Here is a 19016-nt window from a genome sequence, read left to right as displayed (position 1 = left end):
TTAGTTGTAAAAATATTGGAGATGTGTTGGGGAGAAGAAAAGGCTGGTTATCAGCCAAGAATCATCCAACCAGAGTTTGTTCACTTTCCAAATGGTGTGGGAAGGTTGCTTGTGGGATCTTGCTGTGTGCAAATTGGCAGCCACGCTTCCTACATTACAACAGTGACTACACTTCAAAAAGTACTTCATTGGCTGTAAAGCGCTTTGGGGACGTGCGGTGGTCATGAAAGGCGCTATATAAATGCAAGTCTTTCTTTTTTTTAAGCTGGGACTCCACGGGGATGGACATGTCAGGCGACCAATGGCGGGAGAGTGGGTGGGCGGAGCAGTTGGAGGTCATGTGATGAAACCTCCTGGAATACATCCAACCAGAATTGACAACACTCTCTCACTCCCCGCCCCACCCGCTAACCCCACCTTCCCCCAAAGTATGTGCTGGCTCTTGAGATGGCGACTGACTATGTGGTACATTGCCCATTCGACAAAAGCGGCTGTATCTTGCGCTAGAGACTGCCAGTCACAAAGGGACGGTGCGAGCTCGGCGTCACCGCAGAGGATCTGTGCTGCCGATCTGAGTTAGCATTGCCAACTCCGGTTGGAGACATTCCTGGAGGTGGCGTCACATGACCTCCTGCCACCAACCACCCCGCCCCCGCACTCCCGCCATTGGTCACCCGACACGCCCATCATCGCAGTGCTCCACCTTCCCTCACTAATTGGAAAGCGAATAGACGCCTCATTACCCGATTTGATGATTCTTGACTGTCAGTCAAACAGCCCTTATTTCCCATGTCTGATATTTTTATAATTAGTAAACAAAAATGTTCACAGAATTTTTTTTAAAACACAATCTTTTAATGATCCGGACACGTGTGTTCAAATCCCACCATGGCAGCTGGGGAATTTAAATTCAGTTAATTAAAATTAATCTGGAATAAATAAAAAGCTAGTATCAATAATAATGACCATGAAACTACCGGATTGTCGTAAAACCCCATCTGGTTCAACTAATGTCCTTTAGGTAAGGATATCTGCCGTCCTTACCCAATCTGACCTACATGCGACTCCAGACCCACAGCAATGTGATTGAAAGAAAGAAAAAAAGAAAGACTTGCATTTATATAGCGCCTTTCACGACCACCGGACGTCTCAAAGCGCTTTACAGCCAATGAAGTACTTTTTGAAGTGGAGTCACTGTTGTAATGTGGGAAACACGACAGCCAATTTGTGCACAGCAAGCTCCCACAAACAGTAATGTGATAATGACCAGATAATCTGTTTTTGTTATGTTGGTTGAGGGATAAATATTGGCCAGGACATCGGGGATAACTCCCCTGCTCTTCTTCGAAATAGTGCCATGGAATCTTTTACGTCCACCTGAGAGAGCAGACGGGGCCTCGGTTTAAGGTCTCTTCGGAAAGGCGGCACATCTGGCAGTGTAGCACTCCCTCAGCACTGCGCTGGAGTGTTAGCCTAGATTTATGTGCTCAAGTCCCTGGAGTGGGACTGTGAACCCACAACCTTCTGACTCAGAGGCGAGTGTGCTGCCCACTGAGCCACGGTTGACACCTAACTCTTAACTGCCCTCGGAAATGGCTTAGCAAGCCACTCAGTTGTATTCAAGAAGGCGGCTCACCAACCGCCTTCTCGAAGGCAATTAGGGATGGGCAATAAATGCTGGCTTTGCCAGCGACATCCACATCCCGTGAACGAATATTTAAAAAAATTGCCCCAATGATTTTTCTCCTGGGTTTTGCTGGCAGCAGTTGTCCTGGAGATTAATCTTTAATTCCTGGAGACTCCAGGGCAATCCTTGGAGGGTCGGCAACCTTAATCTGAGCGGCCACCCTCTCCACATAGGCCGTGATGCAGCCTGCGGCCTCAGTGCTGTCATGGTAACCGAGGTAGCACCACTGCAACCCCCTGCTGGTTGGTGGCGGAACCACAGTAGCATCTGAGAATGGATAGCGGAAATTCCAGAGGATACCGAGAGAGGGAAAGAAATATATGTTTTATTTTTTTTTAAATCACTTAGAAACAAACAGATGTAAAAGGAAGATCGAATGCAACACAGCCTCACGACATCAATCAGCAAGCAGAGCATCGATTGTTAAATAATATGGGGGAAATAACACAATTGTAATTTGCAACAAACAATTGATAATTAAGCTTTAACCGCACACGGAGAGGAAATGAAATAAAAAGATTAATTATATCAATTATTCAAGATAAGGCTATCCAGGAGAGAGAGCAGCCAGGAGTTCAGATTCATTCATTATATCTACTGCTTCTGCTGCTTAAAAATAAAGGTCACACCAGGAGTCCTGATCCAATCAGATAAGCACCATAAATCCTCCGCAGTGATGCCGAGCTCTCACCGTCTCTCGCGACTCGCCGTCTCCAGCACGAGGGGCAGCCATTCTTCATAAAGTGCGGCAGGGCCTAAAAATAGGCGTCTCCCCAGGACACCAGGGCAGCTGTCTGCTTGGTGAAACCAGCTCGGGACGATGCAGTAACATTCTGCACAAGGATGGTGGTGGCGAAAGCTCCATGTTCTGCGTTTTCCCCGCACGGGCAGCTCCTGGGAAACCCTCAGAACAATTCCTAGCAGTTAGATAGAGAACAGCATTGATAGAGGTCCAGGAGTATGAACCCATTTATAGGGAACAGGGGCCAGGTAGCCATTTATATAGGTCTGGGGTCAGATAGCCAGTTATAGAGGTCTAGGAGCAGGTAGACATCTATAGAGGTCTGGGGCCAGGTAGCCTTTTATAGAGGTCTGGGACCAGGTAGCCATTTATAGAGATCTGGGGTCAGGTGGCCAAGTTATTGAGGTCTAGGAACAGGTAGCCAAGTTATAGAGATCTGGGTTCAGGTGGCCAGTTATAGAGGTCTAGGAACAGGTAACTATCTATAGAGGTCTGGGGCCAGGTAGCCTTTTATTGAGGTCTGGGGCCAGGTAGTCTGACCCAGCCAACCTCTCACCTGGGGACAGTAGGTGATAAAAATGATGAAACATCCAAGGGGAAGGAAGCGAGTGTTAAGCCAGCAGTTTTATTGGAGTTGTGACCAAGTGTATCCCATGGGCTCCTGGTCTCAATGTGTTCTGGTTTCCTCCCTCTGTGTTTAGGCAGCTGTGGTTCTCAAGGAAGTCGAGTGGCAGCAACAATACCCGATGGACTTTTACGCCAATCAGTCGCTCGGTCCATGGACCGTCAACCATGTGACCCACCAACCCGTAAGGAGGGCGAAAAAGGCCACAGAGGTGAGTTGAGACTCAAAGTGGGTCGTATTTTATCTCTTGATGCTGTTGGTGGTTTGTATGGGTTTGAGAGCAAGTACAGATGGCAAGTGTGCAACAGTCCACCATCTGAAGTATTGTGTCCAATTCTGGACACCACACTTTAGGAAGGACATGAAGGTTTTGGAGAGGGTGCAAAAGAGATTTATTAGAATGGTTCCAGGGATGAGGGATTACAGTTATGTGGATAGACTAGAGAAGCTAGAAAGCGAGATAGACTAGAGAGCCTGCAAAGGGATATAGACAGGTTAAGTGAGTGGGCAATAAGGTGGCAGATGGAGTGTAATGTGGGGAAATGTGAGGTTATTTACTCCATTTCCTCTACAGAATATTTTTTAAATGGTGAGAAACCATTAAATGTTGGTGTTCAGAGAGATTTAGGTGTCCTCATACAGGAAACACAGAAAGTTAGCATGCAGGTACAGCAAGCAATTAGGAAGGCAAAAGGCATGTTGGCCTTTATTGCAAGGGGGCTGGACGACAAGAGTAAGGAAGTCTTACTATAGTTGTACAGGGCTTTGGTGAGATCACACCTGGAGTACTGTGCACAGTTTTGGTCTCCTTATCTAAGGAAGGATATACTTGCCTTGGAGGCGGTGCAACGAAGGTTCACTAGATTGATCCCTGGGATGAGAGGGTTGTCCTATGAGGAGAGATTGAGTAGATTGGGCCGATACTCTCTGGAGTTTAGAAGAATGAGCGGTGATCTCAGTGAAACACATAAGATTCTGAGAGGGATTGACAGGGTAGATGCTGAGAGGTTGTTTCCCCCTGGCTGGAGAGTCTAGAACTAGGGGTCATAGTCTCAGGATAAGGGGTCGGCCATTTAAGACTGAGATGAGGTGGAATTTCTTCACTCAGAGGGGTTATGAATCTTTGGAATTCTCTGCCCCAAAGGGCTGTGGATGCTGAGTTGTTGAGTATATTCAAGGCCGAGATTGATAGATTGTTGGGCTCTAGGGGAATCAAGGAATATGGGGATCGGGCAGGAAAGTGGAATTGAGGTCGAAGATCAGCCATGATCTTATTGAATGGTGGAGCTGGCTCGAGAGGCCATATGGTCTACTCCTGCTCCTAATTCTTATGTTCTAAGTTGGGGTTGTTCTCCTTGGAGCAGAGAAGGCTAAGAGGAGATTTGATAGAGGTGTTTAAAATCATGAAGGGTTTAGATAGAGTAAAGAGAAATTCTTTCCAGTGGCTGAAGGGTCAATAACGAGAGGGCACAGGTTTAGGGTGATTGGCAAAAGAACCCGAGGTGGTTACCCTTGGAGGGTTGTGGGGCTGGAGGAGGTTACAGAGATAGGGAGTGGGGCGAAGCCATGGAGGGATTCCAGAATCGTGCTTGAACCCTCCCTCCAACACATCACCCTCCCTCTGAAAGCAAGCTGCTCGGAATGACTCACAAAAAAGGGAGGGGCGTTTAGGAAGAAAACAGTGAATTAGAAAACAGAAAGGACAATGTGTAATGACATTTAGCACAGATCGGGCCACTTAATCATCGTTTTGTGAAATTGTGCATTGAAACACAAGCACTGAGCTTGGATAATAGATCTGCAATCAAGAGGAATTCCATAAGTAAGCAATTATCATCCATTAGATTCAGGTACAGGCAAAAAGCACATCAGACTCTTGCCTGATATCTATTACACTGTTGCAGTGTCCTTTAGCAACTGTAATGTAACATTATTCATTGTCACAGAACGCAGTTTGGAATTAAATGAACAAAACAAAAATCATTTTCATATATTTTATTTAGTTTCAATGGCAAGCTTGAACTGCTGAGCCGAGGCAGGTGCACTCTGGTTATATTTGAGGTGCTTGTTCACAGTTCATTAATGGCCTGGGTCACTGGTGTGACTGGGGCTTTGGCCACATTTTCAAATAGGATCAAGTGTGGGGAGGGAGGACTAGACTGAGGTTTGTATTCATGTAACACGTCTTACCAGAATGTGTCCCCCTTAGAAACAGGACATTCTGCCCCTCGAACCTATTCTGCCATTCTATTACTTCATGGCTGATCAGTACCTCAACGCCATTTACCATATCCCTTGATACCCTTACCTAACAAAAATCTATTGATCTCAGTCTTTAAAAGTTTTAATTGATCCCCAACATCCCCAACCTTTTGGGGGAAGAGGGTTCCAGATTTCCACTGCCCTTTGTATGAAAAAGTGCTTCCCAATTTCACTTTTAAATGGCCTAGCTTTAATTTTAAGATTAAAATCTTAAACTCTCCTTGTTGATACCACCATGTTTCCCCTTCTCTCCTTGGTGCCTCTTGGGGTGCAGATCCACAAAAAAAAGACTTGCATTTCTATAGCGCCTTTCACAACCTCAGGACGTCCCAAAGCGCTTTACAGCCAATGAGGTATTTTTGAATTGTAGTCAGTGTTGTAATGTAGGGAAACAAATGCCAGACACCCTCCAGTACCCTATCATAGGAACTTAGGGACAGGAGGAGGCCATTCAGCCCCTCGAGCCTGTTCCGCCTTTCAAAGAGATCAGGGCTGATCTGCGACCTAACTCCATATACCCGCCTTTGGCCCATATCCCTCAATACCTATGGTTAACAAAAATCTATCAATCTCAGATTTAAAATTAACAATTGATCTAGCATCAATTGCCGTTTGCGGAAGAGAGTTCCAAACTTCTACCACCCTATGTGTGTAGAAGTGTTTCCTAATTTCACTCCTGAAAGGTCCGGCTCTAATTTGTAGACTCTGCCCCCAGTCCTAGACTCCCCAACCAGCAGAAATAGTTTCTCTCTATCTACCCTATCTGTCCCCCTTAATATCTTGAAAAATTCGATCAGATCACCCTTAATCTTCTAAATTCTAGGAAGTACAACCCTAATTTGTGTAATCTCTCCTTATAACTTAACCCTTGAAGTCCGGGTGTCATTCTGGTAAACCTACGCTCCACTCCCTCCAAGGCCAATATATCCTTCCTAAGGTGCGGTGCCCAGAACTGCTCACAGTACTCCAGGTGTGGTCTAACCAGGGTTTTGTACAGCTGCAGCATATCTTCTACCTCCCTTGTATTCTAGTCCTCTAGATTAGCCTTTTTGATTATTTTCTGTTCATGATGTTTTAATGATCGATGTACCTGGACCCCCAAGTCTCTTTGGACCTCCACTGTTTGTAGCTTTTCACCATTTAGAAAGTACCCTGTTCTATCCTGTTTAGGTCCAAAGTGGATGACCTCACCTTTACTTATATTGAAATCCATTTGCCACAGTTTTGCCCATTCATTTAATCTATCAATAACCCTTTGTAATTTTATACTTTCATCTACACGGCCTACAATGTCACCTAGTTTTGTGTTATCGGCAAATTTGGATATATGACTTTCTATGCCATCATCTCAGTCGTTAATAAATACTGTGACTAGTTGAGGTTCCAACACGGGACACCACTAGTCACATCCTGCCAATTTGAGTACCTACCCATTATCCCTACTCTCTGTCTCTTGCTGCTCAGCCAATTTGCAACCAGGTCAATAATTTGCCTTCAATTCCGTGGGCTTCTACCTTAGTTAACAGTCTCTTATGTGGGACTTTATCAAATGCCTTCTGGAAGTCCATATAAATAACATCCATAGACATTCCCCTGTCCACTACTTTAGTCACCTCCTCAAAAAATTCAATCAGGTTTGTCAGGCATGACCTACCTTTTACACATCCATGCTGGCTCTCTCTGATCAACTGAAAATTTTCGAGGTGTTCAGTCACCCTATCCTTAATTATAGATTCTAGCAATTTCCCGACAACAGGTGTTAGGCTAACTGGTCTATAATTCCCTGGTTTCCCTCTCTCGCCATTCTTAAGTAGCAGAGTGACGTGCAATTTTCCAATCTAAAGGAACAGTTCATGAATCGAGAGAACTTTGGAAGATTATAGTTCGGGCATCTGCAATGTGCTCACCTACTTCCTTTAAAACCCTGGGATGGAAACCACCTGGTCCTGGGGATTTGTCACTCTTTAGTGCCATTATTTTCTTCATTACTGTTATTTTACTTACGTTAATTTTATTGAGTCCCTGTCCCCGATACAATATTAGTTTCTTTGGGATTTCCTCTTCTACTGTTAATACTGACGCAAAGTAATTATTCAACATGTCTGCCATTTCCCCAATGTCATCGACAATATCGCCACTTTCAGTTTTTAAGGGGCCAACCTTGTTCCTGACCACCCTCTTTTTCCTAATGTAATTGTAAAAATTCTTCGTATTGATTTTGACATCCCTTGCAAGTTTCTTTTCATACTCCCTTTTTGTAGCTCTTACTATCTGTTTTGTGACCCTTTGCTGTTCTTTGTATCTTTCCCATTCGCCAGGATCTGTGCTATTTTTGTATTTTTGTATACCCTTTCCTTTAGTTTTATGCTGTCTCTTACCTCTTTAGTTGTCCATGGCTTTTTTTGGGCAACTAGAGCTCTTGCCCCTCAGGGGTATAAACTGGTTCTGTATCACATTAAATTCTGTTTTAAACATCTCCCACTGAACTTCTGTCGTTTTACCCATTTACAGATTTGCCCAGTTTACTGTGCACAGTCTCTGCCTCATTATGTTGAAGTCGGCCTTACCTAAATCTAGAATCTTAGTAGCTGTTTCATGTTTCTCCCTTTCAAACGCTACGTTGAACTCGATCATGTTATGATCACTATTGGATAAATGTTCACGCACAGTTAGGCTGTTAACTAAATCTGGCTAATTACTCATTACTAAATCTAATATGGCTTTCCCCCTTGTTGTCTCTGGGACATATTGTAGAAAACTATCCCAGACACCCTCAAGAAATTCACTACCTTTCTGACAGGTGCTAGTCTGCTTATCCCAATCTATATGAAAGTTAAAATCCCCCATTAAAGCCACTCTGCCTTTACTACATGCTTGTCTAATCTCTGCATTTATACAATCTAGCACTTCACAACTGCTACCAGGGGGCCTATACACAACTCCCACTACAGTCTTAAATCCAACCCTATTTCTTAATTCTATCCATAAAGTCACCACTGCCTGCTTACCTCTCTTTATATTCTCTCTTATCATTGAAGTGATTTCATCCTTAATCACTATACACACTCCCCTCTGCCATTTTCCCTATCTTTCCTGTAGACCAATCCAGTGGTCAATTGTCATGTGTAGGCTGGACAGTCGCTCAATGATTCAACTATGCGGGCTGTTTAACCTGATCCTGGCCTCACTTAGCATCCACACTCATGCTTACACTTTCCGGCAAGGTTCACTAGATAGTGATCCAGCTTGGGAACTCGGCCAGTTGTAGACCCCTTCCTGAGACCAGCTAACTCAACATAGACCAGAAATTGAATCGGGGACTTCGTGGTCTGTATAATTCAGTACCATATCTCAGTGAGGAATGGTACATTTTCCTACCTTATCACCCCATTGTTTAGTATTGAACATTCCAGGTCAGCCGTGACACCAGTTAGGTGCCAAAAAATGTGCCCCCAATGTCCCAAACTGAGAACAGCGCCCCCATGTACCAAACTGAGAACAGCGCCCCCAATGTCCCAAACTGAGAACAGCGCCCCCAATGTCCCAAACTGAGAACAGTGCCCCCAATGTCCCAAACTGAGAACAGCGCCCCCAATGTCCCAAACTGAGAACAGTGCCCCCAATGTCCCAAACTGAGAACAGCGCCCCCAATGTCCCAAACTGAGAACAGCGCCCCCAATGTCCCAAACTGAGTACAGCGCCCCCAATGTCCCAAACTGAGTACAGCGCCCCCAATGTCCCAAACTGAGTACAGCGCCCCCAATGTCCCAAACTGAGAACAGCGCCCCCAATGTCCCAAACTGAGAACAGCACCCCCAATGTCCCAAACTGAGAACAGCGCCCCCAATGTCCCAAACTGAGAACAGCGCCCCCAATGTCCCAAACTGAGAACAGCGCCCCCAATGTCCCAAACTGAGAACAGCGTCCCCAATGTCCCAAACTGAGAACAGCACCCCATGTACCAAACTGAGAACAGCGCCCCCAATGTCCCAAACTGAGAACAGCGACCCCAATGTTCCAAACTGAGAACAGCGCCCCCAATGTACCAAACTGAGAACAGCGCTCCCAATGTCCCAAACTGAGAACAGCGCCCCCAATGTCCCAAACTGAGAACAGCACCCCCAATGTCCCAAACTGAGAACAGCGCCCCCAATGTCCCAAACTGAGAACAGCGCCCCAATGTACCAAACTGAGAACAGCGCCCCCAATGAACCAAACTGAGAACAGCGCCCCCAATGTCCCAAACTGAGAACAACGCCCCAATGTACCAAACTGAGAACAGCGCCCCCAATGTCCCAAACTGAGAACAGCGCCCCCAATGTTCCAAACTGAGAACAGCGCCCCCAATTTACCAAACTGGGAACCACGCCCCCAATGTACCAAACTGAGAACAGCGCCCCCTAATGTATCAAACTGAGAACAGCGCCCTCAATGTCCCAAACTGGGAAGAGCGCCCAACAATGTACCAAACTGAGAACAGCGCCCCCAATGTACCAAACTGAGAACAGCGCCCCCAATGTACCAAACTGAGAACAGCAGCCCTAATGTACCAAACTGAGAACAGCGCCCCATGTACCAAACTGAGAACAGCGCCCCCAATGTACCAAACTGAGAACAGCGCCCCCAATGTACCAAACTGAGAACAGCACCCCCAATGTCCCAAACTGAGAACAGCGCCCCCAATGTCCCAAACTGAGAACAGCGCCCCCAATGTCCCAAACTGAGAACAGCGCCCTCAGTGTCCCAAACTAAGAGTGCCCCCAATGTAACGTGACATCTCTATTTCCTCAACTAGACATTCTTGCAGCCTCTATGTGAGATTAACAAATTTGTGCCAATGCTAAATTAAGGAGCAGTTTTTCTGCTGTGAGCTAAAACCAGCAGGGTTCACACTGTCCTTAAATGATTTCATGGCAGCAGCCAGCAGAGAGGAGACTGACCTGAACTGTACCTTATTACATTGTGCATGCCAAAATTCCTCTCTGACCCCCTCAGCAATGTTTCCTGTAATTATTTTTGGCCCCTTCAAGGGGTTGCACAGGCCATTCAAAACACAGCGCATGCGCGGCTTTAACATTGAGCAGCCGGCAAGCCCTGGAGGTCCCCTGGAGCACTGCGCAGGCGCACAGCTTAAAGAGAACATTGCCTGTTGAAACCAATCCAGGGGATCACATGGACCAAGTATTAGAAAAATAGGAGCAGGAGTAGGCCATTCGGCCCTTCAAGCCTGCTCCGCCTGTAAAAGCTTCTATATGATGCGACCTCTGCCCCAGTCAAGAACCGGTCCAACTTGTCTTGAAGGTATACAGAGTCAGCACCCACCACACCAGCCAGCAATGTATTCATAGAAACATAGAAGATAGGAGCAGAAGTAGGCCATTCGGCCCTTCGAGCCTGCTCTGCCATTCAATGAGATCATGGCTGATCATCCAAATTCAGTACCCTGTCCCTGCCTTCTCCCCATATCCCTTGATCCCTTTAGCCTTAAGAAATATATCCAACTCTTTCTTGAATATATTTAATGAACTGGCCTCCACCGCCCTCTGTGGCAGAGAATTCCACAGGTTCACCACTCTCTGGGTGAAGAAATTCCTCCTCATTTCAGTCCTAAATGGCTTACCCCTTATCCTTAGACTGTGACCCCTGGTTCTGGACTCCCCGGCCATCAGAAACATCCTTCCTGCATCTAATCTGTCCAGGCCTGACAGAATTTTATAGGTTTCGATAAGATCCCCTCTCAATCTTCTAAACTCCAGTGAGTATAAGCCCAATCGACACAATCTCTCCTCATACGTCATTCCTGCCATCCCAGGTATCAGCCTGGTGAATCTTCGCTGCACTCCTTCCATGGCAAGAACGTCCTTCCTCAGGTAACGCGACCAAAACTGCACACAATACTCAAGGTGTGGTCTCACCAAGGCCCTGTACAACTGTAGCAAGACATCCTTGTTCCTGTACTCGAACCTTCTTGCTACGAAGGCCAACATACCATTTGCCTTCTTAACCACCTGCTGCACCTGCATGCTTACCTTCAGCGACTGGTGCACAAGAACACCCAGGTCTCTTTGCACTTCCCCTTCTTCCAATCTATTGCCATTCAAATAATAATCTGCCTTCCTGTTTTTGCCACCAAAGTGGATAACCTCACATTTATCCACATTATAGTGCATTTGCCATGTTTCTGCCCAATCACCCAACCTGTCCAAATCATACTGGAGTTTCATGACATCCTCCTCACAGCTTACCCTCCCACCCAGCTTTGTGTCGTCTGCAAATTTGGAGATATTACATCCAATTCCCTCGTCCAGATCATTAATATATATTGTGAGCAGCTGGGGTCCTAGGACCGATCCTTGCGGTACCCCACTAGTCACTGCCTGCCACTCGGAAAACGACCCGTTTATTCCAACTCTTTGCTTCCAGAGGCTCACTACTCTCGGGGAAATGAAGAACCGCCCAACATCCAGTCTATTCCTACTCTTGCATAGTTTAAGCGTAGTTTTAGTCCAGTTGTGGAAACATTTTATGAGATATGAAATCTGAAGGTGTTGACCCTATACTGGGTATAGTTCCCTAGTTCAGCTCCAGCCCTTGGCTCAGTTTTGTACACAGAGTGTGTGGCAGGCTATTTAACCATCAGGCACTTCACAGCTCAGCCCACTCCTCACCCATCGTACACAAACTTGCAGTTCCACCAAGACTCACTTGATCAGGACCAGGATCCTTGACTGATTCCACCACCAATGTTCCCCTTAAGCTGTGCAGCCGCGCAGCATTCTGCAGCTCCCGCGCAGCATTCTGCAGCTCCCGCACAGCCAGCTCACCGGCTTTTATTTAGGAAAAACCACGCATGCACGGTATTTTGAATGGGTCGTGCACCCAAAAAAAATTAAAGGGAACATTGTCCACCATCCCCAGCTGCGCCCAGTGGTGCTGAGGCTAAGTGTGGCGCTCAGAGCCCGCTGAGATCAGCCAACTAGGCATAGGCCATTGCCTGAAACCTGGGCCTTCCGGCCTGTGTGGCTCAGTACCGAGCCACATGGTGCATTTACTCCCTGCATCAATAGTACCAGCCCCCACTCTATCTAGATTAACTCCAGCAGGCTGTTTATTTCCAGACCTCACTCACGATTGCTCTTCACGTCATCACAACCGAAAGAGCAGGGCTGTGACTGGGATGGTTGTCATCAGTCCGTCTGGTGTGGGGGTGGGACAGGTTGCAGAGATTGCCTGTGACACAGACACAGGCGTGAAGCTGCTGACGTAAAGGAGCCCCAGAAAAACAGTGTTCCCTGAGTGTTCAGTGTCTGAGCATCGATGAGATACCTCCAGTACATAACTGGTTCAGCAAGCCATGAAAAATATCATCCAAACTGTCCCACTGATACATTTAGTAGGTTATTTGGAAGAAAGACTTGCATTTCTATAGCGCCTTTCATGACCTCAGGACGTCCCAAAGCACTTTACAGCCAATGAAGTACTTTTGAAGTGTAGTCTCTGTTGTAATGTAGGAAACGCCAATTTGCGCACAGCAAGGTCCCACAACTAGTTTTGAGATAAATGACAAGAACATCTGTTTTAGTGACGTTGGTTGAGGGATAAATATTGGCCAGGACACACCTGTTCTTCTTCGAATACTGCCGTGGGATATTTTACGTCTCATCCAAATGACAGCACCTCCGACGTTGCAGCACTGCCTCAGTACTGCACTGTAGTGTCAGCCTAGATTACCCAAATGGGTAATAGTGATCGCATTTTGCCCGATACAAGCGACCGACCGTTTTAAATGTGGACCTTTTAGGTGGTGGGGGACCGTGTCATATAATGTGCGTGGTGTTAATTTGCTGTGAAGAGGGCTCGATTTCCCCCAGTACCAAGGGATTGATGAATTGTGGCACATCGGTTCCTGAACTGTTTCTAAACATGCTCATCAATAAAGCCTTTGTTGGGATGTTTCACTTCAGACTCCTGATTAGCTGGAATTGAGTGCCTTTTAACTGCATCTCTTAGATTTTACAGCAAGTGCTGCAACGAACACTAGGCGAAGCAATCAATACCCTTCAGCTATTAAAGATACTTCATTGCTTTGGTGTGAACACGGGTGCCTTTTAAAACATAACGACAAGCAAACATACAGCTCTTAGTAAATTCCCCTCGCCCCTGACCCGCCAATCGCAGGCAGCCCTCCTGCCACACCGTCTGCCCATCATCGTTAGCCTTTATTTATCACTTCTGTTTAAAGACGTTTAACGAGGAGAGGCGGCAATTTAGTGAAAAATGTGCATTGCTGGAAAAAGAATTGGTGCCATAAAAAATTTCAGGAATGGGCGAGTTGTTAGCTTTTCAAAGCAAGCTTTTCGTTCTCGCTTCTTGTGAAAAGGGCAACCCTTTGACAAATTTCTGTCACCTTTGGATGCTGATTGAACAACAACAACTCGTCAACAACAACAACTTAGTAAAACATCCCCAAGGCGCTTCACGGGAGCGCGATCCCGGGGTCAGAGGTTGGCCTGTGCTGCCATTTCCTACATTACAACAGTGACTTCAAAAGTACATCATTGGCTGTAAAGCACTTTGGGCGTCCCGAGGTTGTGAAAGGTGCTATATAAATGCAAGTCTTTCTAAGTCTGTATCCCCTCCTGTCTTCATAAAGCAACACATCTGTCTTAATAATTAAAAGGAAATTTGAGAATAAATATCTTCCACAACACGCTTGTGGCCCTGGGCGATTGTCCACACACTCTGTGTCCAGCAGTCGGTATCTGACTAACCCCTCTGGGGGGCTCAGACTCGTCCTGGTGTACCCTTCGACGGTGATCTTCAGGCTCACACCCCAGCTGCCCACCCTTCGCGTGCGGACCCCTGACGGTGATTGCCGGCTGGTCATTCGACTCTGGAGGGTGTCACAGCCGAGACCGGTGCTGTGCCAGCTGTGGCTCAGTGGGCAGCACTCTCGCCTCTGAGTCAGACGGTCGTGGGTTCAAGTCCCACTCCAGAGACTTGAGCACAAAATTCTAGGCTGACACTCCAGCGCAGTGCTGAGGGAGTGCCGCACTGTCGGAGGTGCCGTCTTTCTGATGAAACGTTAAACCGAGGCCCCGTCTGCTCTCTCAGATGGACGTAAAAGATCCCATGGCACTATTTTGAAGAAGAGCAGGGGAGTTCTCCCCAATGTCCTGGTCAATATTAATCCCTCAATCAACATTATTAAAACAGATGATCTGGTCATTATCACATTGCTGTTTGTGGGAGCTTGCTGTGCGCAAATTGTCTGGGGTATTTCCTACATTACAACAGTGACTACACTTCAAAAGCAATTCATTGGCTGTAAAGGGATGTCCTGAAGACACTGTAGAAATGCAAGTCTTTTACACGGGGTGAGGGGGGCAGGCAGTGGTTACCGGATCGGGATCAGGAGCCCCAGCTGATTTTTTCCCTGCTTAGCCCTCCCAAACCCATGACCTCTACCATATAGAAGGACAAGGGCAGCAGACGCTGGAAACACCATCACCTCCAGGCTCCCTTCCGAGTTACACACTACTCCGACTTGGAAATATATTGCCATTCATTGATCATCGCTGGGTCAAAATCCTAGAACTCCCTCCCTAACAGCACTGTGAGAGTATCTTCAACACACAGACTGCAGCGGTTCGAGAAGGCGGCTCACCACCACCTTCTCAAGGGCAACTAGGGATGGGCAATAAATGTTGGCCTTGCCAGCAACGCCCACATCCCGAGAATGAATTTTTTAAAAATCACTGACATAACCAACAACAACAACAACTCGCATTTATATAGTGCCTTTAACAAAGTTAAACGTCCCAAGCAATGTGCCCGCTAAGCCGCGCAGTCATCTGCGAGGTCCCGCGCAGGCCGCTCACTGGCTTTCCCATTGTAGATATCGCACATGCACAAAAATTTGAATGGGCCACGTATTGGGGGAGGCAGGCCGCACAGGAGGCAGTGTAGCTTACGGGGGACATTGGTCCCAAGGCACTTCACAGGAGTGATTATCAAACAAATTTTGACACCGAGCCACGTAAGGAGATATTAGGACAGGTGACCAAAAGCTTGGTCAAAGAGGTAGGTTTTAAAGAATGTCTTAAAAGGAGAAAAGAGAAGTAGAGAGGCGGAGAGGTTTAGGGAGAGGAATTTCCAGAGCTTAGGTCTGAAGGCACGGCCACCAATGGCGGAGCGATTAAAATCAGGGATGTGCAAGAGGCCATAATTGGAGGAGCGCAGCTATTTCGGAGGGTTGTAGGGCTGGAGGAGGTTACAGAGACAGCACCGTACAGTGGGAGGGTGTAGATTGAGCCCCATCACTCAGAGCAGAGTTTGCAGTTCCTCTTTCTGGGTAGGGGGAGGAGGAAGGGAACTTGGATAGTGGATGTTCTGACTGGGTTGGTGCACAGCGCCCTCTGGCATGGTGCCACTGGGGCACTAATGGCAACGAATGGTCTGACTGCTGTCAGCACCAGAGCCCAGAGGCACTGGGGTAGTTTACATTGAAAACATACACATGAAGCATCAATAGTATATTACTGACAGTGTGTGTACAGGACCCAAACTCTGTTACTACATTTAATTGTAGTAAAGCAGAGACAGTTAACCTTGCAGGTGTAGGGTCTCCGGAGAGCGCTGTAATTTAAAATCAAGAAAAGCACAGTTCTTAGCACAGCGTCGTCACGATGCAAAATCTCAGCAAAGTTGTTAATGAATGTTTCCTCTCCCCCCAGGAACCCTGATCAAAGTGTGTTCTGTTCCAAAAGAGAAAAAGAACTTGTATTTATAGCGCCTTTCATGAACTCAGGACATCCCAAAGCACTTTACAGCCGATGAAGTACTTTTTGAAGTGTAGTCACTGTTGTACTGTAGGAAACACGGCAGCCAATTTGCACACAGCACGATCCCACAAACAGCAATGGGGTAATGATCAGATAAATATTTATTAGTCATGTTTGTTGAGGGATTAATATTGGCCAGGACACCGGGGAGAACTCCCAATCTTCTTCTTCGAAGTAGTGACATGGGATCTTTTACATCCACCCAAAGAGCAGACGGGGCCTCGGTTTAACGTCTCATCTGAAAGACGGCACCTCCGACAGTGCAGCACTCCCTCAGCACTGCACTGGGATGTCAGCCTGGATTGGCAGCCGAATTTAACGGCAGGACCTGAGTAACATTTTTTGTCTCCGTTGTCCGGCTACAACCAGCCAGATTGAAAAGCTGTCTGTCTATCGGGCGGGAAGACCTGGGCTCCCACTAGTGCCCCAGTGGCACCATCCCAGTCAGAACATCCCCCATCCAATTTCCTTTCCTCCTGGGAGTGAAGAGCAGAGGGAGAGATCGTGGGTCAGGGGCCCTGGATTGATCGGAGGGTCAGAGACATGGGGGATCGGAGACATCGGGGAGGGCGGAGGCTGGGGTGGAGGGAGATCGGAGACCGGAGGTGGTGGGTGGGGGGGGGGAGGGCGGGGAGATTGGAAGCGTCGTGTTGTTCGATCGCGGGGAGAGGGTGGAAACAGGTAAGCTAGATCCAGCAGTTCGCGCCTCCCTTTAGCTGCCGGGTTTCCAGAGACCCAGGAAGCTCGGCTGCCCAGGATGAAATTTAAAATGGGAATTAAATCTGAGGCACACAGCCTCATTATAATGTTTAAACGACCATCCCGCCTCCTGGGAGGGGATTGGTCGCCCACCCCGTCCTGTTCCGCCTCCGTTAAACCGGAAGTGGGCAGATTGGAGGCGGGTTGGGGTCGGGTTTGAGATTTTAAAAACTTTTACATCCCACCTGACCCAAACCCTTCCGTTTTTGGAGCTTAAAATTCCAACCCAAGTCTCTAAAGTGGGACTTGACCGCACGACCTCCTGACTCGGGTGAGAGTGCTGCAATCAGCCAACTCGGCACAGGTTGGGGATGAACCTGGAATTCCTCGGGCTTTACAGAAGAATATATACCTCTGTCACCTGCCCCTTCCTGCCTGTACCCCTAACCCTGCCCCTCCCCCTCCCCCTACCCCTAACCCTGCCCCTCGCCCTATCCCTACACCTACCCCTAGCCCTGCCTCACCCCACTGCTACTGGAAGCCTCAGCCCCACTCGGCTCGATTTCTCCAGTTCTCTCCTCACCTGCCTTCCAAATCCCATGAACTCTAAAGTATCCCAAATACTGCTCCCAGCACCTTATCCCATTAGGATTGCCAACCCCTCCCGGATTGTCCTGGAATATCCCGGACGATCCTGTGAACAATCCGGGAGAAACATCATCGGGACATCTTCTGTTCCCCTTTCGCGCCGACCGGATTCGCAACAAACAGCAAGGCTGCGGCCCTAGTAAAACCACGCCACGGATAGAGCTGTTTCTGGAGTGCAGGGGATTGTAGCCACCATTAGGGTCTGTTTGCCGCGAGGATTGACGTGCCAAGCGGCCAGTGGCGGGAGTATGGGGGCTGGGCGGTTGGAGGTGGGAGGCCAATTGATGAATACAGTCCGGACACAGTCTGCAACCCCACATCCCATAGCAAGTTCCCCCCCGGTACCACCACTTGCTAATCTGCACTGGCTCCTCGTCTCCCAATACATTGACCCCCAAAGACAACATCTGCTTTTACAAACCCCTCACCCCCTCCTCATCTCTCTTTTACTCTCTCCCACTCTCACTGCATCTCATTCTCTCTTACTCTCTACACTATCTCACTCTCCCCATTCTCACTTTCACTCTTACTCGCTCTCTTTCCCTTTCCCCCACACTCACTCTCTCTGCCCCACTCCCTTTCAATATCCTTCACTCTCTCTTCTTCCTTGCTTCTCTTTTTCTTTCTCCCCTCTACCTTTTTCTCCTTTCCTCCAGTCTTTATTTTCTCTCCCTCCCCCTCTCTTCCTCTCTCTCTCTCCATCTCTCCCTCTCTAACTCCGGCCACCCCTCCCTCCCTTCCTTCACTTTTTCTCTCTCCCCCGCCCCCCAACTTTATCTCTTTCATTCTTCCCTCTCCCCTTCCTCTCTCCACACTGTGTCTCTCACTCCTCTTTCTTTCTCTCTCTCTCAATCTTTCCACAAGCTTTCCTTTATTTTTCTCCCTATCCCATATCGGGGGGGGGGGGTTACTTTCTCTTGTAAAATGCAGGAATTCCTACAGATACAGGAACGCTGGGAACATCAGTTAATGGACATTTCATTAAAAAAAACAGCTGCAGAAACAAATGTATTTTGAAAACTACAAAGTGGGTCTGACATTGAGCTGAACAGCGTGAGGACAATAGGAACAAGCTGAGGTGGGGGAGGGGAAACCAGCGCCAATTCACGTCATAACAGATACACTCAACATACCTGAGCAGGAGAAAGCAAACCAGGAGACAATAAAACCCTGGCATTGTCCTCGCCTCTCTGTTCTCTCTCTACTTTGTGAGATTTTATTTATTTTTCCCATTTCGCAGCTGTTGAGTGGGAGAATTGCTGGCATTTAAAGATTTATTCAGGTCTCGAGTAGTGTTTGCTTTATTGTTAATTGCTATGAAATAAATCCCAAATTGGCTCGACACTGTATATTGCTGCCATAACTTATTCTCTCCCCTCCTGCACTGCCAGGGATCTGCTCACTGCAAAGCAAACAGCGCCATCCACAGACGGCAACTGGCACTTCAACCACATTACATCGAGTCCACAGCACAGGAACAGGCCATTCGGCTCAACTGGTCCGTGCCGG

At 47.5% G+C, this 19016-nt stretch overlaps 1 protein-coding gene and 1 long non-coding RNA gene across 5 annotated transcripts in view; one reads left to right on the top strand and one right to left on the bottom strand.

Moving 5' to 3' along the window:
* dph1 (diphthamide biosynthesis 1) overlaps window positions 1-19016 on the top strand; it is a 583177-nt gene that overhangs the window by 557587 nt on the left and 6574 nt on the right. For all 4 annotated transcript variants that reach the window (XM_085964755.1, XM_085964756.1, XM_085964754.1 and 1 more), the window contains one exon: window positions 3131-3265. In XM_085964755.1, the coding sequence (XP_085820881.1) occupies window positions 3131-3265 (135 nt within the window). The remainder of the gene's footprint in view (window positions 1-3130; window positions 3266-19016) is intronic.
* On the bottom strand, window positions 1993-18871 carry LOC147102381 (uncharacterized). The gene is made up of 2 exons (XR_015073250.1): window positions 18641-18871; window positions 1993-2604 (listed from the first exon to the last, which is right to left on the bottom strand). It is a non-coding gene; the product is annotated as an uncharacterized LOC147102381 (long non-coding RNA).

This window comes from Somniosus microcephalus, chromosome 22 (assembly GCF_052327205.1).
Source record: "Somniosus microcephalus isolate GS21.2 chromosome 22, FLI_Smic_1.0, whole genome shotgun sequence".
In the NCBI taxonomy this organism is placed as follows: domain Eukaryota; kingdom Metazoa; phylum Chordata; class Chondrichthyes; order Squaliformes; family Somniosidae; genus Somniosus; species Somniosus microcephalus.
Note: the sequence above shows the minus strand (reverse complement) of the source record. Positions and strands in the feature narration are given on the sequence as shown.